Raw genomic sequence first — 21127 nt, 5'->3', positions numbered from 1 at the left:
TCCAGACGTGCAGGCTCAGTGGTCATGGCTCATGGGCCCAGCCGCTCCACGGCATGTGGGATCCTCCCGGACCGGGGCACGAACCTGTGTCCCCTGCATTGGCAGGTGGACTCTTAACCACTGTGCCACCAGGGAAGCCCCAAACCGTTTATTATTGTGTTGAAATACGTTGCTATGAAAAAATACAGCCCCTACATAAAAAAGAACAATTCACAAAACAATACCTAACCATTTATGTACCTATTTACATCAAAATACGTAAAGAAAAAATGACAATTACCAAGAAGAATTTGTCAATCCGTAACAACGGTGGAAGACTTTAATTCACATCTATCACTAAATAAGCTTGAAAGAAAAATAAAAACCAACCTGAATGTACATACAATATCTGAACATCATAAAGTCCACTTACTTGATAAAAATGTCATTAAATTAGAAAAAGGTATGTAGCAAATATAGTCTAATTTCTACTAGGATAAACTAAATCACTCAGGAGATAATCAGAAATACCTTTATAAATATGCGATGTGTTAATATTTTTAGAGTAAATGATGATAAACATATTACATATAAAACTATGGAACATAATTTAAGGTTTATCTTAGGGTATAGCTATAGACATCAATGTTTATACTTAAGCAAAGACTGAAAATTAAAGAGCTAGTTGCCCCACCCTAAGGATGAGACACTGATAAAGGTAATCCCATGCTCATAATATTTACACTTTCCATTCCCAGTTTAAAGTATTCTGTGGCCACTCAGAGAAGAGCTGAGGCAATCTCACGTTGAGTATCTTCTAGGGTTCCCCACCTGTGTGACTTCTCAGAAGTCAACAGACAGGACTCACCGAAAGATTTCCCAAAATTAATCCACAGTTTTGCATCCAGGAATTTCATAGCTTTCCTAACATAAGAGGTATCATTAAAGGCATTCCCTCATTCTTTATACTCACAAATTTCTCTGCAACGACTTTTCAGTTTAAGGAATGTGGGAAAATGGAAGGTTTTCCAGTACTGATGCCATTCAATGGGACATTCTCTCCAGAATAAATCATCGTATCTCTTAAAAGTTGAGAGAACACTGAAGGCTTTCCCATAGTACTTGCACTCGGAATCTCTTCATCTTCTGTTCAGTAATGTAAACTCTTGTGCTATAGGGTTTTCCACATTCCTTACATGAGTGAGTGTTCCTCTGTAGTGATTCCTCATGTGTGTTCTAAGGGATGAGTGTCCCTGAAGACTTCTACATTCTGATGATATTCATAGGACTCTCCCCTTAGTGTGAATTGTCACATGACTCCCTAGATATCACCACTGTATTCCTCAGATTTATCCACAATACTTAATCTTTTGTGTACATTAGGGTGAATTTGAGCTGAAAGCTTATCACAAAGACTGGACTCATGAGGTTTCTTTCACGGGTGAATTAACATGAGTTATTAAATATTACTTCATACTGAACAGACTGAAAGAATGAGGGTCTCCTGAAGGTCTTACATCAGTGATTTCATGGAAAACTGCCCAGATGGTTCCCAACAATCTGTTTCCTGGTATTCATACTGAGTATGGTCTCTTCCCACACTGTATCAGGATTGGTCTGTGTGACCATTAAAATACAGAAGAAGTGATGATATGTCCTTCTGAGACTAGGTCGTAGAAGACACTGTGGTTTCTGCATTAGCTCTTCTTTAAATCAAATGCTTTGGGAGGAACCTGCTTTTGTCATAAAGACACATAGCCCTGTGGAGAGTCCTACATGGTGAGAAAATGAAGGTTCCCTGCCAACAACCAGTACTAACTTGCCAGGCATGTGACTGAGCTATTCTCGAAGTGGACTCCTCAGCCAGCAGTAAAGTAGATGACAGTAGCTCCTGCTGACATCTTGACTACAACCTCATGAGAGCTCCTGAGCTAGAACTACACAGCTAAGCTGGTTCTGAAATCCTGACCTATAGATAATAAATGTTTGCTGTTTAAAGCTACTATGTTTTGAAGGGAAATTTGTTATGCAGCAACAGATAACTCATACATCTAAGCGTGAGTTATCACAAGTTGTCTGAGAGATAAGAAATCAGTGAATGCTTTCCCAGTTATTGTAGTCATATCCACCTATTATGGATTCTCTTGTGCACAGAAAGGTAAGAGTTAGTGGTGAAAGATTTCCCACAATGATTACATTCATAGGGTTTTTCTCCAGTGTGAGTTCTTACATGTTTCTTAACAGCTGAGAGATTATTAAAGGCTTTCCCACAGTTACTGCATTCATAGGGTTTCTCACCGGTATGAATTCTCTTGTGCACAGTAAGAGAAAAGCTACTGCTAAAGGATTTTCCACACTGATTACACTCATAGGGTTTTTCTCCAGTATGAGTTCTCATATGCTGTGTGAGATATGAGCTCTTCCTAAAGGTTTTCCCACAATCACTGCACTCGTAAGGTTTCTCTCCTGTATGAATACTGTTGTGCCCAGTAAGGGAGGACCTCGTGCTGAAGGCCTTGCCACACTGATTACATTCATGGTGATTCTCTCTTGTATGAATTCTCTTGTGGCTTTTGAGGTTACAACTAGTGCGGAAGACATGAAAACACTGGTTACATTCGTAGGGTTTTTCTCCAGTGTGGATTCTCACATGCAGTCTGAGGGAGGAAGGATCATTGAAGGCTTTTCCACAGTCATTGCATCCATAGGGCTTCTCCCCATTATGTATTCTCTTATGAATAGTGAGGTAGGATCTACTGCTGAAGGATTTGCCACACTGATTACAGTCATAGGGTTTTTCTCCAGTATGAATTCTTTTGTGCTGAGTAAGGTTAGATTTTGTGCTGAAGACTTTAAAACACTGATTACATTCATTGAGTTTCACTCCCAGATGACTTCTCTCCTGTTAAGAGATGAATGAAAACTATAATTTATAATATTTTTTAATATTCAATGCTGTTATACAAATTCTCTCTCCCAGGAATTCTGTTACATTATTATAATTGATGTTTTGGTTACCTATTTTAAATGCCTGTCAAACTGGGCTTCTGCCCAGTTTGAGCTCTTAGAAGTTAAAAAAAGAGAGACAGACACATTGCCACAAGTCCTTATCATATTCACAGAGCATTTTCTGATAAATTTAAGACCACTTTATAGTTCGACAGTCAATATTTTAATCACATTTAAGGAAATATTTACTTGTGGAAACTCTCAGTAAAGAAACAAGTCTGGAGTTAATTTATAGTTTTCTCCAAATTCACAACTGATTTACAGTATCTCTTCTGGGACACCATTATCTCATATATAAAGGACATTTCCCTTTAATGACTCTCCTGTTTATTCTGTGGCTTTTCTAACTTATGGAATTCTCCTACTGTGAAAAAACAGCAATCAACCATGTTAGTCTTACCACTTTTACACCATTAGAATGTTCTTTTCTAAAAACATGCTTCTTAGGAGTTAACCATTTTGCTTTAAGTACCGTCTCCAAATCTGAAACAAATTGAAAAGAAATTTAAGCTGATGGAGAAAAGAAACACAAAAGTACACACGAGTATAGACAGACTGAGGGATTAGGGTTTTTGAGCAAGTTTGCAATGAAAGGGATATGAGTATTCAAATTACAGGTATTAAAAAAGGATTCTAAAGGATTAGGACTGATCAGAGATTTACAAAGGGAGGAATTATCAGGAAGGTAAAGTAGGAAGGAGTTGGACAAAGAGCTCATATGAGACTTAAATTTAAAAAGGAAAAGAGACGCCTTTATTTTTTCCCCCTGAGTCCAAAGTAAAGTATGAGATGTTGAACAGAAAGTTAAAGAGGAAAGAAAGAAGGTGCATGAGGAAGCTCATAACAAATGTTCATGGCCATCTCTGTCAGAAAAAAAGGACATTTTACAAAGTTCCCTGATTGCCATTTCCAAATGTAATACTCCCATGCCCTGAATCATCGGCTAGAGCTATTCCTCAAAAAGACTATTTCTCATATCTTCCTAGTGCTCACCTGGACAGGTGCCTGGAAGAATTCCTTTTTCCTCTGTCATCACCTTGTCTTCTTGCTCCAACTGGGAGATCAGACTGGGTTTATCAACATGATACCCTATTTGCGGAAAAAAGCCGTGTTATAGGGGGGCTGTGCAAGTGACAAGCAACCGCATGAAACTGAAGCCAAGAATTCTGAAGACGGGCAAGTGTGGCTTTGGGAGCAATGAAATAATTACATCTAAATTCTAATGAATATAGTAACTCTCAGGAAACAAAAATACGAGCAACTCATTCAATATCCAGGTGACAGGGCACACATAGGCCCAAAGTCCATGCCCAAGTTTTTTAAAAAAATTATTTATTTATTTATTTTGGAGCAGAGAAAGGTTTATTGCAAGGCCATGCAAGGAGACGAGGTGGCTCATGCCCTAAAAAGCCTCGAGCTCCCCGAAGGGTTTTGGCAAATCATTTTTAAAAGTCAGGTGGCGGGGGGGGGCAGGGGAGTTGCAAGATACATGATCAGATTGTGCACAATTCTGATTGGCTGATGATGAGGGAACAGGGTGGTGCCACAAGGGTTAACTTTATCAGTCCTTAGGCTCCAGGAGGCCTGGGGCTATGTGCTCATGGTCATCAAGTAGTTAATATCTTCCATTTGGTGGTGGTGGTATGTGTGGGGGAATCATGCCCAAGTTTAAATACACACTTCAAAAGCTATAAAGCTTTTACATATGGAGAATATAAAGTCAGGGTAAGGAAATATTCAGTTCATAGGGAAGGAATTAAACAGAAAGTTCTATGAGCATGGGGACCATGTCTGTCTCCATCACTGTACTCCTACACCCCAGTAACAGACCCAGAAACAGACACATGCTTGACGTCTTGTGAGAAATGATGACAATGAAAATCATGGAATATGGAACTTCAGAAGTCCCCCTCTCTATGAAAACAGTGAATAAACTGGCAAAAACTGTCAGAATAACTTTATCACAACTCTGAAAACTTATCAAAAGTCTACAGCAACCAGGAAAATGCTTAATCAAAGACAAAAAACAGCTGACATTTTAACTGACCCTTGCCTCATCCTCTACTCCTTGCTTTGGCTGTGACATTGAAGACAACTCCTAGTACTAGAGGGAGTAGGATGGACCTTATTCTCAACAAGCTATGGTTGTTTGTTTTGACCTTTCTGGTGGCTCCCTGAAGGACTGGCTCAAAGGGCTTGCCTTTACTTATCTAACCCCAAACTCTCCGAAGGCTGAGCTGGTTACCCAGTGGGCATGTGCTGAAGACATTAAAAAGCAATATATTAGCCACTACTGCCTGAGGCAAGTGGAAACAGCAAAGGAAAGCAAAAGGCAAACCAAGAAGCCTGGAGGAAAAGTATAGAATAAAATGTTTGGGGGAATTTTTGAAAAGCTTTCTGAAAAGCTCCCTCATATTTCTTTGAATCTAGGAAGCCATGTGCATACCCAGACTTGGGCACATGCTCAGAAAAGACATGAGAGGGCACTAAGTCCTCACCTTTGGCAGACCTTCAGGCTCTGCATAAACAGGAAGTGAAAACTAAGGCAGAGTTATAAACTGCTTGATTTTGAAGGTATGCCCCTGTATAGAGAGACTAGGAGTTTTTTATTTTTTGTTCCAAGTGTTCAAGGAAATCTGATAAATCACTAGCTAACCATTAAGATAACAGAACAGAGTCTTCAGTGGCCACATACAACAAATACTGACATTACAAAAATGAGTTCAGAAATATCACTAAACATACATACCACAGCAACAGAAAACATCTTAAAGAGACAGAAATTATAAAAAGAAACCAAACAGAAATTATGGAATTGAAAAGTACAATAACTATAATGAAAAATTCAGAAGAGTGGTTCAACAACAGATTTGAGCAAGAAGAAAGAATCAGTAGCCATGAAGATAGGACAACTTATATTACTCAGTTTGAAAAACAGAAAGAAAAAAAGAATAAACAAAATATGACCAGCACCTAAAAGACCCACGGGATACCATTAAACATACCAACATACACATAATAGGAGTCCCTTAAATGAAGAACAGGCAGAAAGAATATTTAAAGGAATAATGGCTAAAAACTTCCCCAAATTTGATGAAAGGCATAAATGTACACAACCAAGAAGCTTAACAAACCCAAAACAGGATAAATTCAAAGAGTCAGAATCCATCCTGAAACACATAATCAAACTCTGGAAAGACAAAGACAGAGTATCCCAAAAGCAGCAAGAGAGAGGAGATTCATCATGTGCACAGGATCATCAGTGAGAGTAACAGATAATTTTGAATCAGAAACCACAGAGGCAACAGGCATTGGGATAATATACTCAAGCTGCTTAAAAAAAAAAAAAAAAAAAAAGTGAACCAAAAATTCTGTCCTTTGAAAATAAAGAAATGAAGACATTCCTATAAACAAAATCTGAGTGTTTGTCACTAACATATCTATCCTACAAGAAATGCTAATAGGAGACTTCCAAGCTGAAATGAATGGGCAATGAATACTGACTCAAATCCACACAAAGATATAAAGAACACCAATAAAGGAAAATAAATAGGTAAATATAAAAGTCAAAAACAATTGTTTATTTTTGGTTTGTAACTCATGTATGTTTGGCTATGACTCCTCTTTTTTTCTAATATGATTTAAAAGAGAAATGTCTGAACTAAAAATTATAAATCCATGTTAATGAAACAATGTATAAAGTTATAATTTGTAAAAAACAAACAAAAAACAGCATAAGGAGGGGCACAGCTATACAGGAGCTAATTTTTTGTATACTGTTGAAATAAGCTGATATGAAATCAAAATAGATTGCTTAAAATTAAAATGATAATTGCAATCCCTCAGGCAACCACTAAGAAAATAACTAAAAAATATAAACAGAAATGAGAAGGGAATCAAAATGGTCCACTAGAAAATACCTAACACAAAAGTAAACAATAATGGAGAAACTGAGGAATAAAAATGATATAAAGCATGTAGAAAACAAACAGCAAAATGACACAACTAAGTCCTTCTTTATAAGTAATTCCATTAAATGTAAACAGACTAATCTGTCCAATTAAAAGGCAGATTTTGGCAGAATGGATAGAAAATAATCAATTATACGCTATCTATAAGAGACTCACTTTCTATCTAAAGACACTAACAGGTTGAAAGTCAACAAGTGGAAAAAGATATTCCATATAAACCACAGCTAAAAAAGAGAGAATGTGACTATACTAATATCAGGCAAAACAGACTTTAAGACAAAAATTCTTACAAGACACAACAAAATATATGATGATTAAAAGATCAATTAATCAAGAAGATATAATAATTACATATACGTACCTAACAACAAAGGCTTAAAATATACAAATTCAAAACTGACAGAATTGAAGGGAGAAATAGAGTTCTACGATAATAGTTGCAGACTTCAATGCCCACTTTTAATAATGGGTAGAACAACTAGTTAAAAGACCAACAAGGAAACAGAGGACTTAAACAATCCTATAAACTTACTAAACCTAACAGACATAAAACACTTCACCCAACAACAGAACACACATTCATCTCAAGTGCATGGAAAACATGCTCCAGAATAGAGCACATGTTAGTCCACAAAACAAGTCTAAATAAATTTAAAAACAATAAAATCATACAAAGTATCTACTCTGACCACAACAGAAGCAAATTAAAAATAAGCAACAGAGGATATGTATTGAAAAATTTAATATTGTTATGACAATAATAACCAAAATCATCTACAGATTCAATGAAATCGCTATCAAATTTCTAACAGCTTTTTTTACATAAATGGAAAGGTGATCCTAAAATTCATATGGAATTGCAAGGCATCCTGAATAAACAAAGCAGTCCTGAGAAAGAACCAAATAGGAGGAATCACACTTACTGACATCAAAGCAATGGTAATGTGGTACTGGCACAATGCTAAACACAGATTAATGGAAAATAATTGAGAGTACATAAACTCGCATTTTATGGTCAAATAATTTTTGACAACTGTGCCAAAACAATTCAATGGGGGCAAGAATAGTCTTTGCTACAAAGATGCTGGGACAACTGGATTAATACATGCAAAAGAATGAAGCTGACAATTTCTCCTAAGCCATATAAAAATTAACTCAAAATAGATAAAAGATTTCATTGAAAAGGTAAAACTATAAAATTTTTGGAGGAAAACATAGAGCTAAATTTTCAGGACCATGGTGGCAATAACTAGGTATGATACCAAATGCACAAGAAATAAAAGGAAAAAGTACATAAATTGGACTTCGTCAAAATTAAAACTTGTGTATCAAAGGATACTATCAAGAAAATGAAAAGATACCATACAATGGAAGAAATCATTTGCAAATAGGATCTAGTATTCAGAATATAATAAACCTCTAAAACCCAGAAACAAAAAAGATAACCCAATTAAAAAATTGGCAAAGAACTTGAATAGACATTTCTCGAAAAACGATATACAAACAGCCAACAATTACATGAAAAAAATGTTCAGTGTCATTAGTAATTAGGGAAATGCAAATCAAAACAACAGTGAGATACCACTTCATACCCAGGAGGATGGCTATATTCAAAAAAGTGAATGTTGGGGAAGATATGGAGAAACTGGAACGCTCATATATTGGTGCAGCTGCTGTAAAAAACAGGTTGGCAGTTCCTCAAAAAGCTAAACGTAGTAATCTATAACCCAGAATTCCACTCCTAGATACGGAGTGGAGAGAATTGAAAATAGGTGTTTGAACAAAGACTTGTACACAAATATTCAAAGCAGCATTATTTACAATAGGCAGTAAGTGGAAACCACCCAAATGTTTATCAACCAAATGAACGGATAAACAAAATGTGGTATACCCATAAAAGAGCATGTTATTCAGTCATAAAAAGGAATAAAGAAACTATACATGCTACAACATAGCTAAACCTTTAAACATTAAGTTGCTTGAAAGAAATGAGACATAAGGATCACACATTTTATGATTCCATTGATATGAACTGCTCTGAATAGGCAAATCCACAGAGATAGAAAGCAAATTAGTGGTTGCCAGTAGTGGGGAATGGGGAAGGTAACAGGTACTGGCCACTTAATGGGTACAGGTTTTAGGGGTGATGCACAACACTGTGAATTTATCAAAAGCCACTGTACAACTGATTCACTATGTTATAAAGCAGAAACTAACACACCATTGTAAAGCAATTATACTCCAATAAAGATTTAAAAAAAAGCCACTGAACTGCATACTTTAAAATGATTAAAATGGTGAACTTTATGTTATGTGAATGATACCTCAATTTTAAAAAAGTCTTGTTACCTGAGTCATTAAATAAATGCAGGAATGATGTCAGGCTTACCAAGTGAAGCCAGGTTCCTGCAGTTCTCCAGCATCACATCTCTGTACAGTGTTCGCTGAGAAGGGTCCAGCAGTGCCCACTCTTCCTGGGTGAACTCCACAGTCACATCCTCAAAAGTCACCAAGTCCTAAACCACCACAAACATCATGGCTTAGCCAAGGACCAATCCCACCAATGTGGACAGGAAAAGAGCCAAGGATGAGAGAGGAGTAGGAACAGGGAATCCAAAGCAGAAGCTGTATGGGCAGGGTTCTGATCTCTGCTCTCAACTGCTCCTAGGGTCAGCCCTGAACTCTCTTCTCCTGTCTATTCGTGCCCACCCCCAATGTTAAATGTACCTCTAACACACAGGTGATTTTCTTTCCCAGTGAGACTGTGACATCCTGCAATCGAATTCCCCTCAATCTCAAAGGATGAGCATAGGCCTAGGACATTGCAGAAATCAGAGAAGTACTTGGTAAATGGATGAATGATGCCCTAATGGCCATCACCAATTGCCTGAGTTTGGGACACAGTCTTTCCTTAGCTTCCCCTTAAAACTCTCAGCAAAGGGGGAGGAGAGTAGGGAGGGAAGGATTGGGAGTTTGGGATTAGCAGAGGTAAACTATTATATATAGGATGGATAAACAGCAAGGTCCTACTGTATAGTACAGGGAACTATATTCAATATCCTGTGATAAACCATAATGGAAAAGTATATGAAAAAGAATACACACACACACACACACACATATATTCTGTCACTTTGCTACACAGAAGAAATTAACATGACATTGAAAATCAACTATACTTCAATAAAATTAAAAAAACAACAACAAAAAACAAAAAAACACCTCTCAGCAGAACATGGTGTAGACAGTGACCCTGGAGGAGGCTCTACATTGCAGTAAATGCTGACATATGCTAACACTGTTTGGGTTGCCCCAAACCCTCCATCAGATGCCCAAAGACCTGATTTGGCTCTGATGCTGCAGGTCACTGAAGGATAACAAGTCCAACTTCTGGTCAAAGGAATAATGATTTGGAAACAGGAATATCTGACTCACCTGTAACCAGTCTGTCAGGAAGCCATTAGCCAACCCTTCCTCCTCTGTGCATCCTTTCTGGTGAGAGGCTGGGTACGGGGAAGACTGAGCTGGAGAAGAAGAAATGTCCCAAGAATCCAGGATTGCCCCCTGTTCTCACACTCACAAATCTGGAGGCTCCCCCACCTACTTGTGATTGACTGTATCCCCAACAGACACAAATGACTATTCCCACACACAGCACATACCGACACCCAAACACCCACACCCAGCTTCCACAGGAAAACGGAACAGAGCACTGTCTCACCCAGGGCCAGAAAATAGGGCCAAGCGCCCTCCCATGCTGGAGGAAAAGACTACTATTTCCATTTTGCAGATGAAGAAACTGAAGTCCCAAAGGACAGCACTGTTATTTTTTTTTTAATTTATAGAAAGAATTAGAAGTATAATTCAAAAGCTCCCACACATTCGCCACACAGGCGACATCTCCAGAGACACTCAAACCAGCTAAGTCCCAAATCCCAAGAACCACAGAGTCAGGCACCAATGACCTTCAGGTTCCTGGGGTAACACCCCCACCTCAACTTCTCAGTCCCTTCCCTCTACCTGCTCTGTGGTGCAGGGGCCTTTAACACCTGGGCTCTGAGGGCTGACCCTCAAACTCACCAAAAGTGGGGGACAGAACCATGGTCGCCATCCTGTGATTCAGACAGTAAGTTTTCCTGAACAACAGGGAGCAGAAGAACGAGGATGCTCCTCCTCGTATCCCCACAGTGCACTCAGGACAGGGCTCTGGAATAAACGGGAAAGCACAAAGTGTTCACAACCAACTTCCCTCTCCAGGGTACTGAGGACAAATCTTTAGCCTGTCCACCATTTCCTCCTTCAAAATGCAGCTGCCTCTGCCCACAATGGTGGCTACTTCTCCATCCATCTTAAAACCTCAGCTTCACTGAGTCTCAGGGCACATTCTTCCCATCCACGTGGTTGTCACAAACACATTTCCAGCTACAGTCCCTCATTCACTGGAGACTCTGGCCCCTGACTCCCAATATTCTTTCAACCTCCCATCCTACCGCACTCGAATGACATAAGAGCCCAGGAGGGTGGCCCTCACAGTACTATGAATCTGTCCTCATTCCACCTTGGCCACGCACTTCCCCAGGCACCACCCTAGACTTTGTTATCACCGGACATGATTCTACACCTACAACAATAGTTCAGAAATTTCTCTCTCTGAAGCCAATCTCCCAAACTTCGACCTTGCTCATTCATGTTTTTCTTTCACTACATGTGTTCTTCTCCCACGCAAAGGGCTCAGTCCACACACTCTCCCACCCTCCTGCTAGAGCCACCTCCTCTCCTCATTTTTTACTTTCCCAGCTTGGGTCTCACCGTCCTTCATTTCAACAAATTTCCTCACCCCTACCTCCTACCTTCACTCTGGCCCAGCAGAACTCCAACCAGGCATGGTTCCAATCATCTGCCTGCTCATGGCAACATCTGGGCAGACCAACCTGCACAAGAGTGGTCATGTTGCCACCTCTAGAAAAGCACGGTCAGCAACGTGAAAAGAGCCCTCAACACTGCAGGGCAATTCTATAAGTCAGTGTAACTTCCTACTCGTGAACCCTTCTCTTATCTCTTTAAATCTCACACAGCCTCACCTTTTCCCTCTATGGTTATCAGCTTCCTGAATAGCTTGAATGATCCAAGCTTCCTGGTATTCACAGCCACACTGAATCAGGGCTGACCTGTGTGACCAACAGAAAATTGTGGAGATGACTTCTGAGGGTAGATCCCTACAAGGCACTGTAGCTTCTGCTTAGTCTTCTGAACTGCTTGCTCTAAGGGAAGGCAACTGCCATATTCAAAGACACTCAAGCAGCCCTGTGGAGAGACCTACTTGGAAAGGAACTGTCCCCTCCAACAGTCAGCACTGATGTGCCAGAATGTGAGGGAACCTCCTTGGAAGTGAACCCTTCGGCACCAGCCAAGCCTTCAGATGACTGCAGTCCCAGCTGATAACCTCCTGCAGCCTCATGAAAGTTCCAAGCCAGAACCTTCCAGCTAAGCTGCTCCTGAATTCCGAACGACAAAAACTGTGAGAGATGGCAAATGATTATTGTTTTAGTCACTAAGGTTAGGGATGCTCTGTCATGCAGCAATACATAACAAATACACCCTCACTTTCAGCAGATGGTCCTGCACCTTACTTCTCAAAGTCATCTCCATGAGAAGGAATCTACCCTTCGTATCTTGCCACCAAAACTATATTCTGCACCATGGTTTCCTCCCTCTCTCGTTATAAACCAGGACCTGCCTTCTCTATAACACTGGGCTCTGCAGTTCTGTTCTGTGTTCCACTCCATCTGCCTTTTTAGGAGCTGGACACCATCGATTCTCTCTCCTTTACCCTTCCCTTCAAGCTCTCCCACTCTACTGGACTCCCTCACACCATTTAAACTCAATAAAGTGTTTCTGGTAGTGAGACACATTTATCCTAAGGGCATAGTTTTCTTTCTAGTTACCACCCAGTCTGTCTCCCTCATCTTTTTTTTTACTCTCTGTCTCATTTCCTCATGTCCCACCCACTCTGAGACACAGTTTAATTTGGTTTCCACCACTACCAATTCAATCAGTAGAATCATTATTGATCTTATTCACAGGATGAAGATGCAGATTGCAACTACACTGATACCATTTCTTATCTGTCAGATCAACAAAGACACAGGGGACCAACCACATCTTTCATTGGCAAGGCTGTAGAAAAAAGCACTCTCATACACTGTTGGGATAGAACTCCTGTGGAAGGAAATTTGTTATCCTCAAGAAAAATGCAAAAACATTTATCATTTCCCTGTCAATCACACTACAAGGAATCTATTTGAAAGATACACAAATACTAAAAGACAAGAGCGAGGTTACTCACTGTAGCATTATTTATAATATCAAAGGATTGGAAACAACACAAATTGCTATATATAGGAAATTGGTTCAGTAAACTACAGAATATCCTCATAATGAAAAAGCATGAAGCCAAAAAAAGAAAGACACGATCTCTAGGTATTGATGGAGAGTTTTATCTCCAATAAATTTAAATGAAAAACAAAAACAACAACAACAAAATCAAGGTACAAAGCAACAGAAATGGTATGTTTCCTTTCTATAAGGGAATGCCTCCTCTCCCTGGAGTTACAGAATACAACGTAACACCATAAAACCAGCTTCTCAAGGTCTCTATCTGTGTCCTTCCTGCATCCAAAAGATAAAAGCAATAAAGTGAGTGTGTGCAGGGAGGGGAACACTGGACACTACGGTTGAGTGTCCAGGTGAAAAACTGTTGCAGAGAGTCTTTGACTCCTGGGCCTGTGGGGTAGACAGATTAATGCCTCTGCCCCAAAGATGTCCATGCTCTACTCCTCAGAATCTGTGAATATGTGACCTTACATGGCAAAAGGGACTTTGCAGATGTTAGTAAGGTTAGGATCTGGAGATGGAAAAAATTATTCTGGAATATACATATTGACCCAATGAAATCACAAGGGTTCTTCTTTATAAGAGGGAGGCAGGAAGGTCAGGGTCAGAGGAGATGTGAGGATGGAAGCAGAGGTCAGAGAAAAAGAGAGAGAGATTTAAAGATGTTCTCACTGGCTTTAAAGATGGAGGAAGGAGCCACAAGCCAGGGAATACAGGTGGTCTCTACAAGATGGAAAAGGAATGCAGCCCTGCCAACCCATTTAGGATTTCTGACCTCCAGAGCAAGAAAATAAATGTGTGTTACTGTAAGTCACTAAGTTTATGGTAGTTTGTTACAGCAGCCATAGGAAACTTGAACAGCTTCTCATACCAAATCTTCCCTGAGATCTTAGTGTGAGTACAGCAGACCCAGATAATTGCTGAAGATCTTCTCCACTCTCTGCAGGTAGAAGAAGTCTACATTCTTCCCACCAGGAACCAAATTTGCCTTTAGGAATAGTTACAGTCATGAGCTGAGGAGTGACAGGAGGGGTGGGATCCAGACACCCCCAAAGCCCCAAGAGGAAAGCAGGCTGGGAAGGTGCCCAGGACACTCCCAGGTCCTGAGTACCCTCTCCAGGTCTTTTGGCAGCTGAAGTCTCCTATTAGGGGAGGAGGGGGTCTCTGTTCAGTTTACAGATTCAGTGACTCCTGCACCTGGAGTCAGTGTTGAGAGAGGGTCAGAGAATGGGCCACTCTATACCAGTGTTGCTCAACAGAACTTTCAGGTATGATGGAAATGTTCTATACTTCTGCTCTGTCCAACATGGCAGTTCATATTTTCTATTTCTCTGATGAAACAGAAAATCTAAACAGACTGATCACTAGCAAGGAGACTGAATCAGTATTCAAAAACCTCCCAACAAACGAAAGTCCAGGACCAAGCAGCTTCACAGATAAATTTTACCAAACATTCCAAGAAGAACTAATACCAATCCTTCTCAAACTCTTGCCAAAAACAGAAGAGGGGGTAGTTCTTCCAAACACAGTTTACAAGGAAAGTATTACCCTCATACTGAAAACCAGACAAGGATGCCACAAAACAAGAAAATTACAGGTCAACATCCCTGATGAATACAGATGCAAAAACCCTCAACAAAATATTAACAAACCAAATTCAACAATAAATTAAATCATACACCATGGTGTAATCATACACCATGACCAAGTGGGATTTATTCCAGGGATACAAGGATGGTTTAAATCAAATGTGATACACCACATAAACAAAAAATAAAGAAAAAATATGATCATCTCAATAGATGCAGAAAAAGTATTTGACAAAATTCAACATCCATTTATGATAAAAATTCTCCACAAAGCAGGTATAGAGGAAACACACCTGAACATAATAAAGGCCATATATGATAAGCCCACAGTTAACAACATACTCAATGCTGAAAAGCTGAAAGCTTTTCCTCTAAGATCAGGAACAAGACAAGGATGTCCACACTCTTGCCATTTTTATTCAACATAGTATTGGAAGTCTTCACCAGAGCAATTAGGCAAGAAAAAGAAATGAAAAGCATCTAAATTGGAAAGAAAAAAGTAAAACTTTTTCACTATTTGCAGATGGCATGATTTTACATATGGAAAACCCTAAAGGTTTCATTAAAAAACTGTTAGAATAAACGAATTCAGTAAAGTTGGAGGGTACAAAATCAATACACAAAAATCTGTTGTTTCTTTGCACTAATAATGATCTATCAGAACAATATATTAAGAAAACAATTCATTCACAATTGCATCAAAAAGAATAAAATACCTAGGAATTTAACCAAGGGTGTGAAAGACCTATATATTGAAAACTACAAGACATGAATGAAAGAAACTGAAGAAGATACAAATAAATGGAAAGATATTCTGTGCTCATGGATTGAGAATGAATGTTGTTAAAAATGTCCATTCTACCGAAAGCAGTATGTAATCCCTATCAAAATTCCAATGGTATTTCTCACAAAAATAGAGAAATTTTGTATGTAACCGCAAAAACAATCCTGAGGAAGAAAAAAGCTAGAGGCATCACATGCCCTGATTTATACTATACAACAAAGCTATAGTAATTAAAACAGTATGGTATTAGCACATGAGCTCAATGGAACAGAATAGAGAACCCAGAAATAAACCCACTCATATATGGCCAATTAATTTATGACAAAAGAGCCAAGAATATACAATGAGAAAAGGGCAGTCTCTTCAAAGAATGCTGTTGGGAAAATTGGAGAGCCAAATGCAAATGAGTGAACCTGGACCACTATCTCACACCATAAACAAAAATTAACTCAAAATGGATTAAAGACTTGAACATAAAAACTGAAACCATAAAACTCCTAGAGGAAAACATAAGTGGTAAGCTCCTTGACACAGGTCTTGGTGATGATTTTTTGAATCTGACACCAAAAGCAATAAAAGCAAAAATAAGCAAGTAAGACTACATAAAACTAAAAAACTTCTGCACAGCAACATCAACAACATCAACAAAATGAAAAGACAACCTACTGAATGGGAGAAAACAATTGCAAATCACATATCTGATAAGGGGTTAATGACCAAAATATACAAAGAACTCATATAACTCAATAGCAAAACAACAATCAGATTTAAAAAATGGGCAAAAGACATTTTTCCACAGATGACATACAGATGACCAACAGGTACATGAAAAGATGCTCAACATCATTAATCATCAGGGAAATGCAAATCAAAACTGCAATGAGATATCACCTCACTCCTGTTAGAATGACTACTACGAAAAAGACAAGAAATAAGTGTTGGTGAGGATGTGGTGAAAAGAGGACCATTGTGCACTATGAGAAATATAAACCAGTGCAAACACTCAGGAAAACAGTATGGAGGTTTCTCAAAATTTTTAAAAAAACCTACTATATGATCCAGCAATTCTACTTCCAGGTATTTATCAGAAGAAAACAAAAATACTATTCAAAAAGATCTCTCTCTCTCTCTCTCTCTCTCAGTCCTGAATAAAAGAGCATGGTTGGTCACCATAAATTGTGCACCTGAAGAATATCTATTGCATGACAAGCAAACATTCCCCTTAAGAATGTCACAGGTAAGACAGAATGAAAAAGGCGTATGCACACACACTATTGATAAAACCCAACAGTATAAAATTACTCAAAATGGTTCTCTGCAATATGAATCACCAGACTGTTATTTCATAAAAGCTTAGAGAAACAAAGTTAATTCTTATAGAAGCCAAGTTGTAGAGTACAATCTTTGGAAACTATTGCCCTACCCTTCAATCTGCAAGTTGTTGCTTAGTACTCCTCCAAGTGATTTTAAATATCATGAAGAAAAAATAAAACAAACAAAAAACAAAACAAGAAACAAAACCAAACAGAAAACACTTGCAAGCAGAAAATACATCTGGTTGCTGGTCAATTCAATTTTAAATTTCTGTTGCCAATATAAAGAAGTTCAAATTATTTTTCCCCCATGTACCCCTGTATTTTGAATCTTTGTGGAAGATGTGTAGGGTTTTAGAAGTCAAACTGAACTGGGCCTGAGGAATGTTGTTGAGTAATCCTGATATACACATAAAAAATTTATATATTTATACTTATATATAAAATCCTAAAATTTTTAGTATTATGGAATGCAAGTAAATCTATATTTGTTACTTATTTACAGTTATTTACATGCTTGCTTAATGTGTATTTATTTGCACATAACTGTATTTACTTATTTATACTCACATCACCACACACCTTACTATCTTTCCCTTGAATATAATCCGTCAAAAATAAATCATTTTTTTTAAGATGCCCTCACTCTTAGTGACTCCCTGTGTTTACACCTGAGCACAGGGAAGGCCTAGTAGCAGTTTTGCCAGCTGAGGCTGCTGGCACTATTGTTACAAGTTCCACACGGTACTCACCTGGTCACGCAGAAATCCACGGGTCAGTGAGGACAGGTGAAACTTGAGGCTGGTTTCAACTTAAACTTGAACTCCAGAGATAACTTGTATGTAGGAAAAAAAAGAAGGGTACAAAGATTTCTTTTGAGGCCTTTTATAGGGCATAATACAGCTGCTGGATGCAAAGGCCACACCACTCACTTTTCTTTTTTGTATTTACTGTACTGATTGAACGTATAATTGTTGGCTATGACTGGATTTTCCTGATTCCTATCCAGCCATCTGCTCTCCAAGTGGGAGAAGGCGGCTTCATGCGGTGTGCATTCATTCGCCTTGCTGAACTCTTCTGGCTGGATAGTGATTTGTGACTCCAGACGCTTTTAATACGGCTTGTCACTCGGGGCGCTAAAAGTGACTCAGCTAACCTTTAAGTTCATTCAGGGCTTTGAAGATTGTAAGACCCTAGAGCAGGGTTTCCAAACCTCGGCACTACTGATAATGCTTTGTCACGGGTGCTGTTCAGTGCGTTGTAGGATGTCCAGCAGCACCCGTGGCCTCCACACACTAGATGCCAGTAGCAGCCCCTCCCATTTGTAACAACCAAAACAATGCCTCCACACGTGACTAGAAGTCCCCTAGGGGGCAAAGTCACACCGAGGAAAGGTGATGGGGAGAGGGGGAACTCTGAGGAGGGGACGGCGGCGCCCAGAGCTAGGAGGAAACGGAGGCTTTGGGCCAACCAGAGGGATGAGCCTCAGGGATCGAAACGCGGCTCGCGGGAAAGGGGAAGGAACGCCGGAGCCTGTGACGGCGGTGTCTCAGACCCATGCCCCTCCCTAGACTCCTACAGGAGTCCCGGGACTGCCCGCCGCTCACAGAGTCCTGACCCTCGCACTAAGGCCGAACGTACCACGTGAACCCAGTCCCCCGCGGAGAAAACTTTACACACAGCAGTGAGCCGCCCGCGTCTCCTTCCTCAGCACCGCCCGGCGCTTCCGCTTCCGGTCTCGGGCAGTAGCCCGGGGCTTCAGTTTCCGGTACCTAGCAGACGCGGATAGCGGGGCATTACGGGGCTCTGGGTTAAGGCGGCGGGCCGGGCGGCGGCCTCGCACCCAAGCCTCCGACGAGGTGTTCTCGTTTGCTTAGTGAGTGCAAGGCTGGGCCGTGGGCTGGGTCAGCGCCAGCGACTGAGACCCACTCTAGGGGCGGGGCTGTGGGATGGTACCAGCTTGTGGGCGGAACCAAACCCAGAGGGCAGGGTTGTGGGCGGACACCCGTTTCTTGACGGGACTGAGGGCGGGGCTGTGGCTGGGTACCGGATCTGGAGGGCGGTGCTAGAGTCTCAGCCTGAAGGTGGGCAGAGACTAGGCCCAGGAGCGGGGATAAGGCGGGGGTGGGTCTTGGGTAGGCGGGCAGGAGAGTGGGAGAAAATCAGCTCCAGGGACGTGGATGAAGACGGGGCTTTCCGTGGACTCTCCAGGCTGTACAGGTAGACGGATGCTAAACAAACAACTTTTCTTCAAGCCTTTCCCCATGTTCAGTGCGGAGCCTCACACAGCCCAATTAAACGATATGCTCATGCTCAGGATTTTTTTTTCTTGTTTTTACTGATGTTCTTAAATTTTTTTTAAAAATTGGATCATATATTCACCTTTCTCTTTAACTTGCTGTCACAAGCCAGTAGATAGGGATCTAACGCTATTTTTAAAAATTTTTTTTGTGGGGGAGGGGGCTAGGTCATAGATACACATATAGGAAATCTTCAAACAGTGGTAGTCAGTAAAATATTCTCACTCCCATACCGTCTCCCGGTCCTTTCTCCCAAAGTTAAACATCATTTTCTCCTCTGTCCTTCCAGATACAGTGTGTATATGTATGTATGTGTGTATGTACGTACAGGCCCAAGAGGGATGCCCCCCAGCAGGAAATGAAGCTGATAAATTGTCTCATTCATTTGGATCTACTGAAAAGAGATTTAAATTTATGCCGGAGAGGATGAACCAGTGATGAATTGATAGAAATAAAACAAAGAAACAAGGAATTTTACCATTTAAAAAATCCAAAGAAAAAAGTGAGAAAGAGAATGTATTTATAAAATCTGGATCAAAAATAAAATAAAATCTGGATCAAACTCATATGTCATAAAATGGTAAACATCTATGTAATCAAACAGTAGACACTGACTTTCGATTTATCCTAATTTATTATATAATTATATTGGGGGAGGGGAATTATGTTTTAAAATAGCAAGAGAACTACATGCTAATTTTTTCAGAGAAGAAGGTAATTAGAAAAAATCAAAAGCTGAAAAATGAAAAAGCTGTATAAGGAGCTAATTTAGAAATACAGAATTACAACCAGAAAAACAAATAAGTTGTTTGTGGGAGTCAGAATAGAGACTGGGGGATGTAGCTTTTCATAAGGCTTAAAATATTATTTGAGACATATGTGTATAGACATACATACACACACACACACAGAAACCTGAAGTTTTATTCCAAAGGGATCATCAAACTCTAGGAAGAATTTATTTTAAAAAAAAGGTTCACTTTGCAAAAATAGATTTTAAGAACCGCAGACTTCAAGCATTAAAAAAAAAAAAAAAAAGCTATAATCACCCTGGTGGAAAAAGGAATAGGCATTACATTCCACAATACATGACAAGCATTATATGTACATTACTCCTGAGTATTTTCATGGAAACCCATAAGGAAATGCTATTATCTATCTCCATTTTACAGATGAAGAAATCAATGGAAGCGTATTGCTAAAATGTTCATATTTCATTGAAATTTTCAACAGATATCATTTTATTTCAAAATCATTTATTGAATTTTATTTTCATTAATAAAATATCTCATTCTAGCAAATAATCAAACAGTAAGTAGAAAACAGTTTAATAAAACTACAGTTTTCTTTTGATATAGTTAAATATATCAATGTACAGGACATGATGTATGAAAAAACACAGAGATTGATGTGTATGTAGTAAAACTAGTGATTACCTTTTCCCAATTCCTCCTACATTCTGTGAAGGAAACAGGAATCTTTTCACATTCACTTTTTGACATGTAATTGAGAAATTTCTATCCTCACTTTTTTATCCCTTTATTATTTGTAGAACTTTTCAAACCTCACCCTTTATTCTATGAATCTTAATCGTGCAGTGACTATTAGAGAAACAGATTCCACTGAGGGTCCTGATAATAAACACAAGGAAACCATACTTTTTTTTCTCTTTCAGGCATTCCTGGAGGTGTCTATAGAAGGTGAGGGTTCCAGGGAAGAAGAGAGGTACTGGATGAATAAATGTTAAATTGTCTTCACGTTTTCTCATAATGTAGTGAATAATTTATTC

General features: G+C 39.4%; 2 protein-coding genes across 22 annotated transcripts in view; one reads left to right on the top strand and one right to left on the bottom strand.

Annotated features, from left to right (window-relative positions):
• Positions 1-279: 279 nt before the first annotated feature.
• LOC115865167 (zinc finger protein 558) overlaps positions 280-21127 on the bottom strand; it is a 67998-nt gene continuing 47150 nt past the window's right edge. Inside the window, exons 1-8 of one of the 3 annotated variants that reach the window (XM_030879599.2) lie at positions 18680-18805; positions 17791-17873; positions 11040-11165; positions 10395-10483; positions 9349-9475; positions 3982-4077; positions 3389-3471; positions 280-2881 (exon numbers count right to left, since the gene is read on the bottom strand). In XM_030879599.2, coding sequence (XP_030735459.1) covers positions 2099-2881; positions 3389-3471; positions 3982-4077; positions 9349-9475; positions 10395-10483; positions 11040-11070 — 1209 coding nt within the window. In that variant the 5' untranslated portion in view covers positions 11071-11165; positions 17791-17873; positions 18680-18805 and the 3' untranslated portion in view covers positions 280-2098. Of the gene's footprint in view, positions 2882-3388; positions 3472-3981; positions 4078-9348; positions 9476-10394; positions 10484-11039; positions 11166-14289; positions 14310-17790; positions 17874-18679; positions 18806-21127 lie in introns of those variants that run through there. The other 2 variants (XM_060297193.1, XM_070045324.1) reach the window with 2 other exon arrangements.
• LOC115865168 (zinc finger protein 177-like) overlaps positions 19139-21127 on the top strand; it is a 133486-nt gene continuing 131497 nt past the window's right edge. For 15 of the 19 annotated variants that reach the window (XM_060297191.2, XM_060297187.1, XM_060297183.2 and 12 more), the window contains exons 1-2: positions 19142-19258; positions 21014-21063. The gene's annotated coding sequence lies outside the window, so the exon portion shown is untranslated. Of the gene's footprint in view, positions 19259-21013; positions 21064-21127 lie in introns of all 19 variants that reach the window. The other 4 variants (XR_009563556.2, XR_011377357.1, XM_060297165.2 and 1 more) reach the window with 3 other exon arrangements.

This window comes from Globicephala melas, chromosome 3, assembly GCF_963455315.2.
Source record: "Globicephala melas chromosome 3, mGloMel1.2, whole genome shotgun sequence".
Taxonomy (NCBI): Eukaryota; Metazoa; Chordata; class Mammalia; order Artiodactyla; family Delphinidae; genus Globicephala; species Globicephala melas.
The sequence above is the reverse complement of the archived record's forward strand: the minus strand, read 5'-3'. Positions and strand labels throughout refer to the sequence as shown.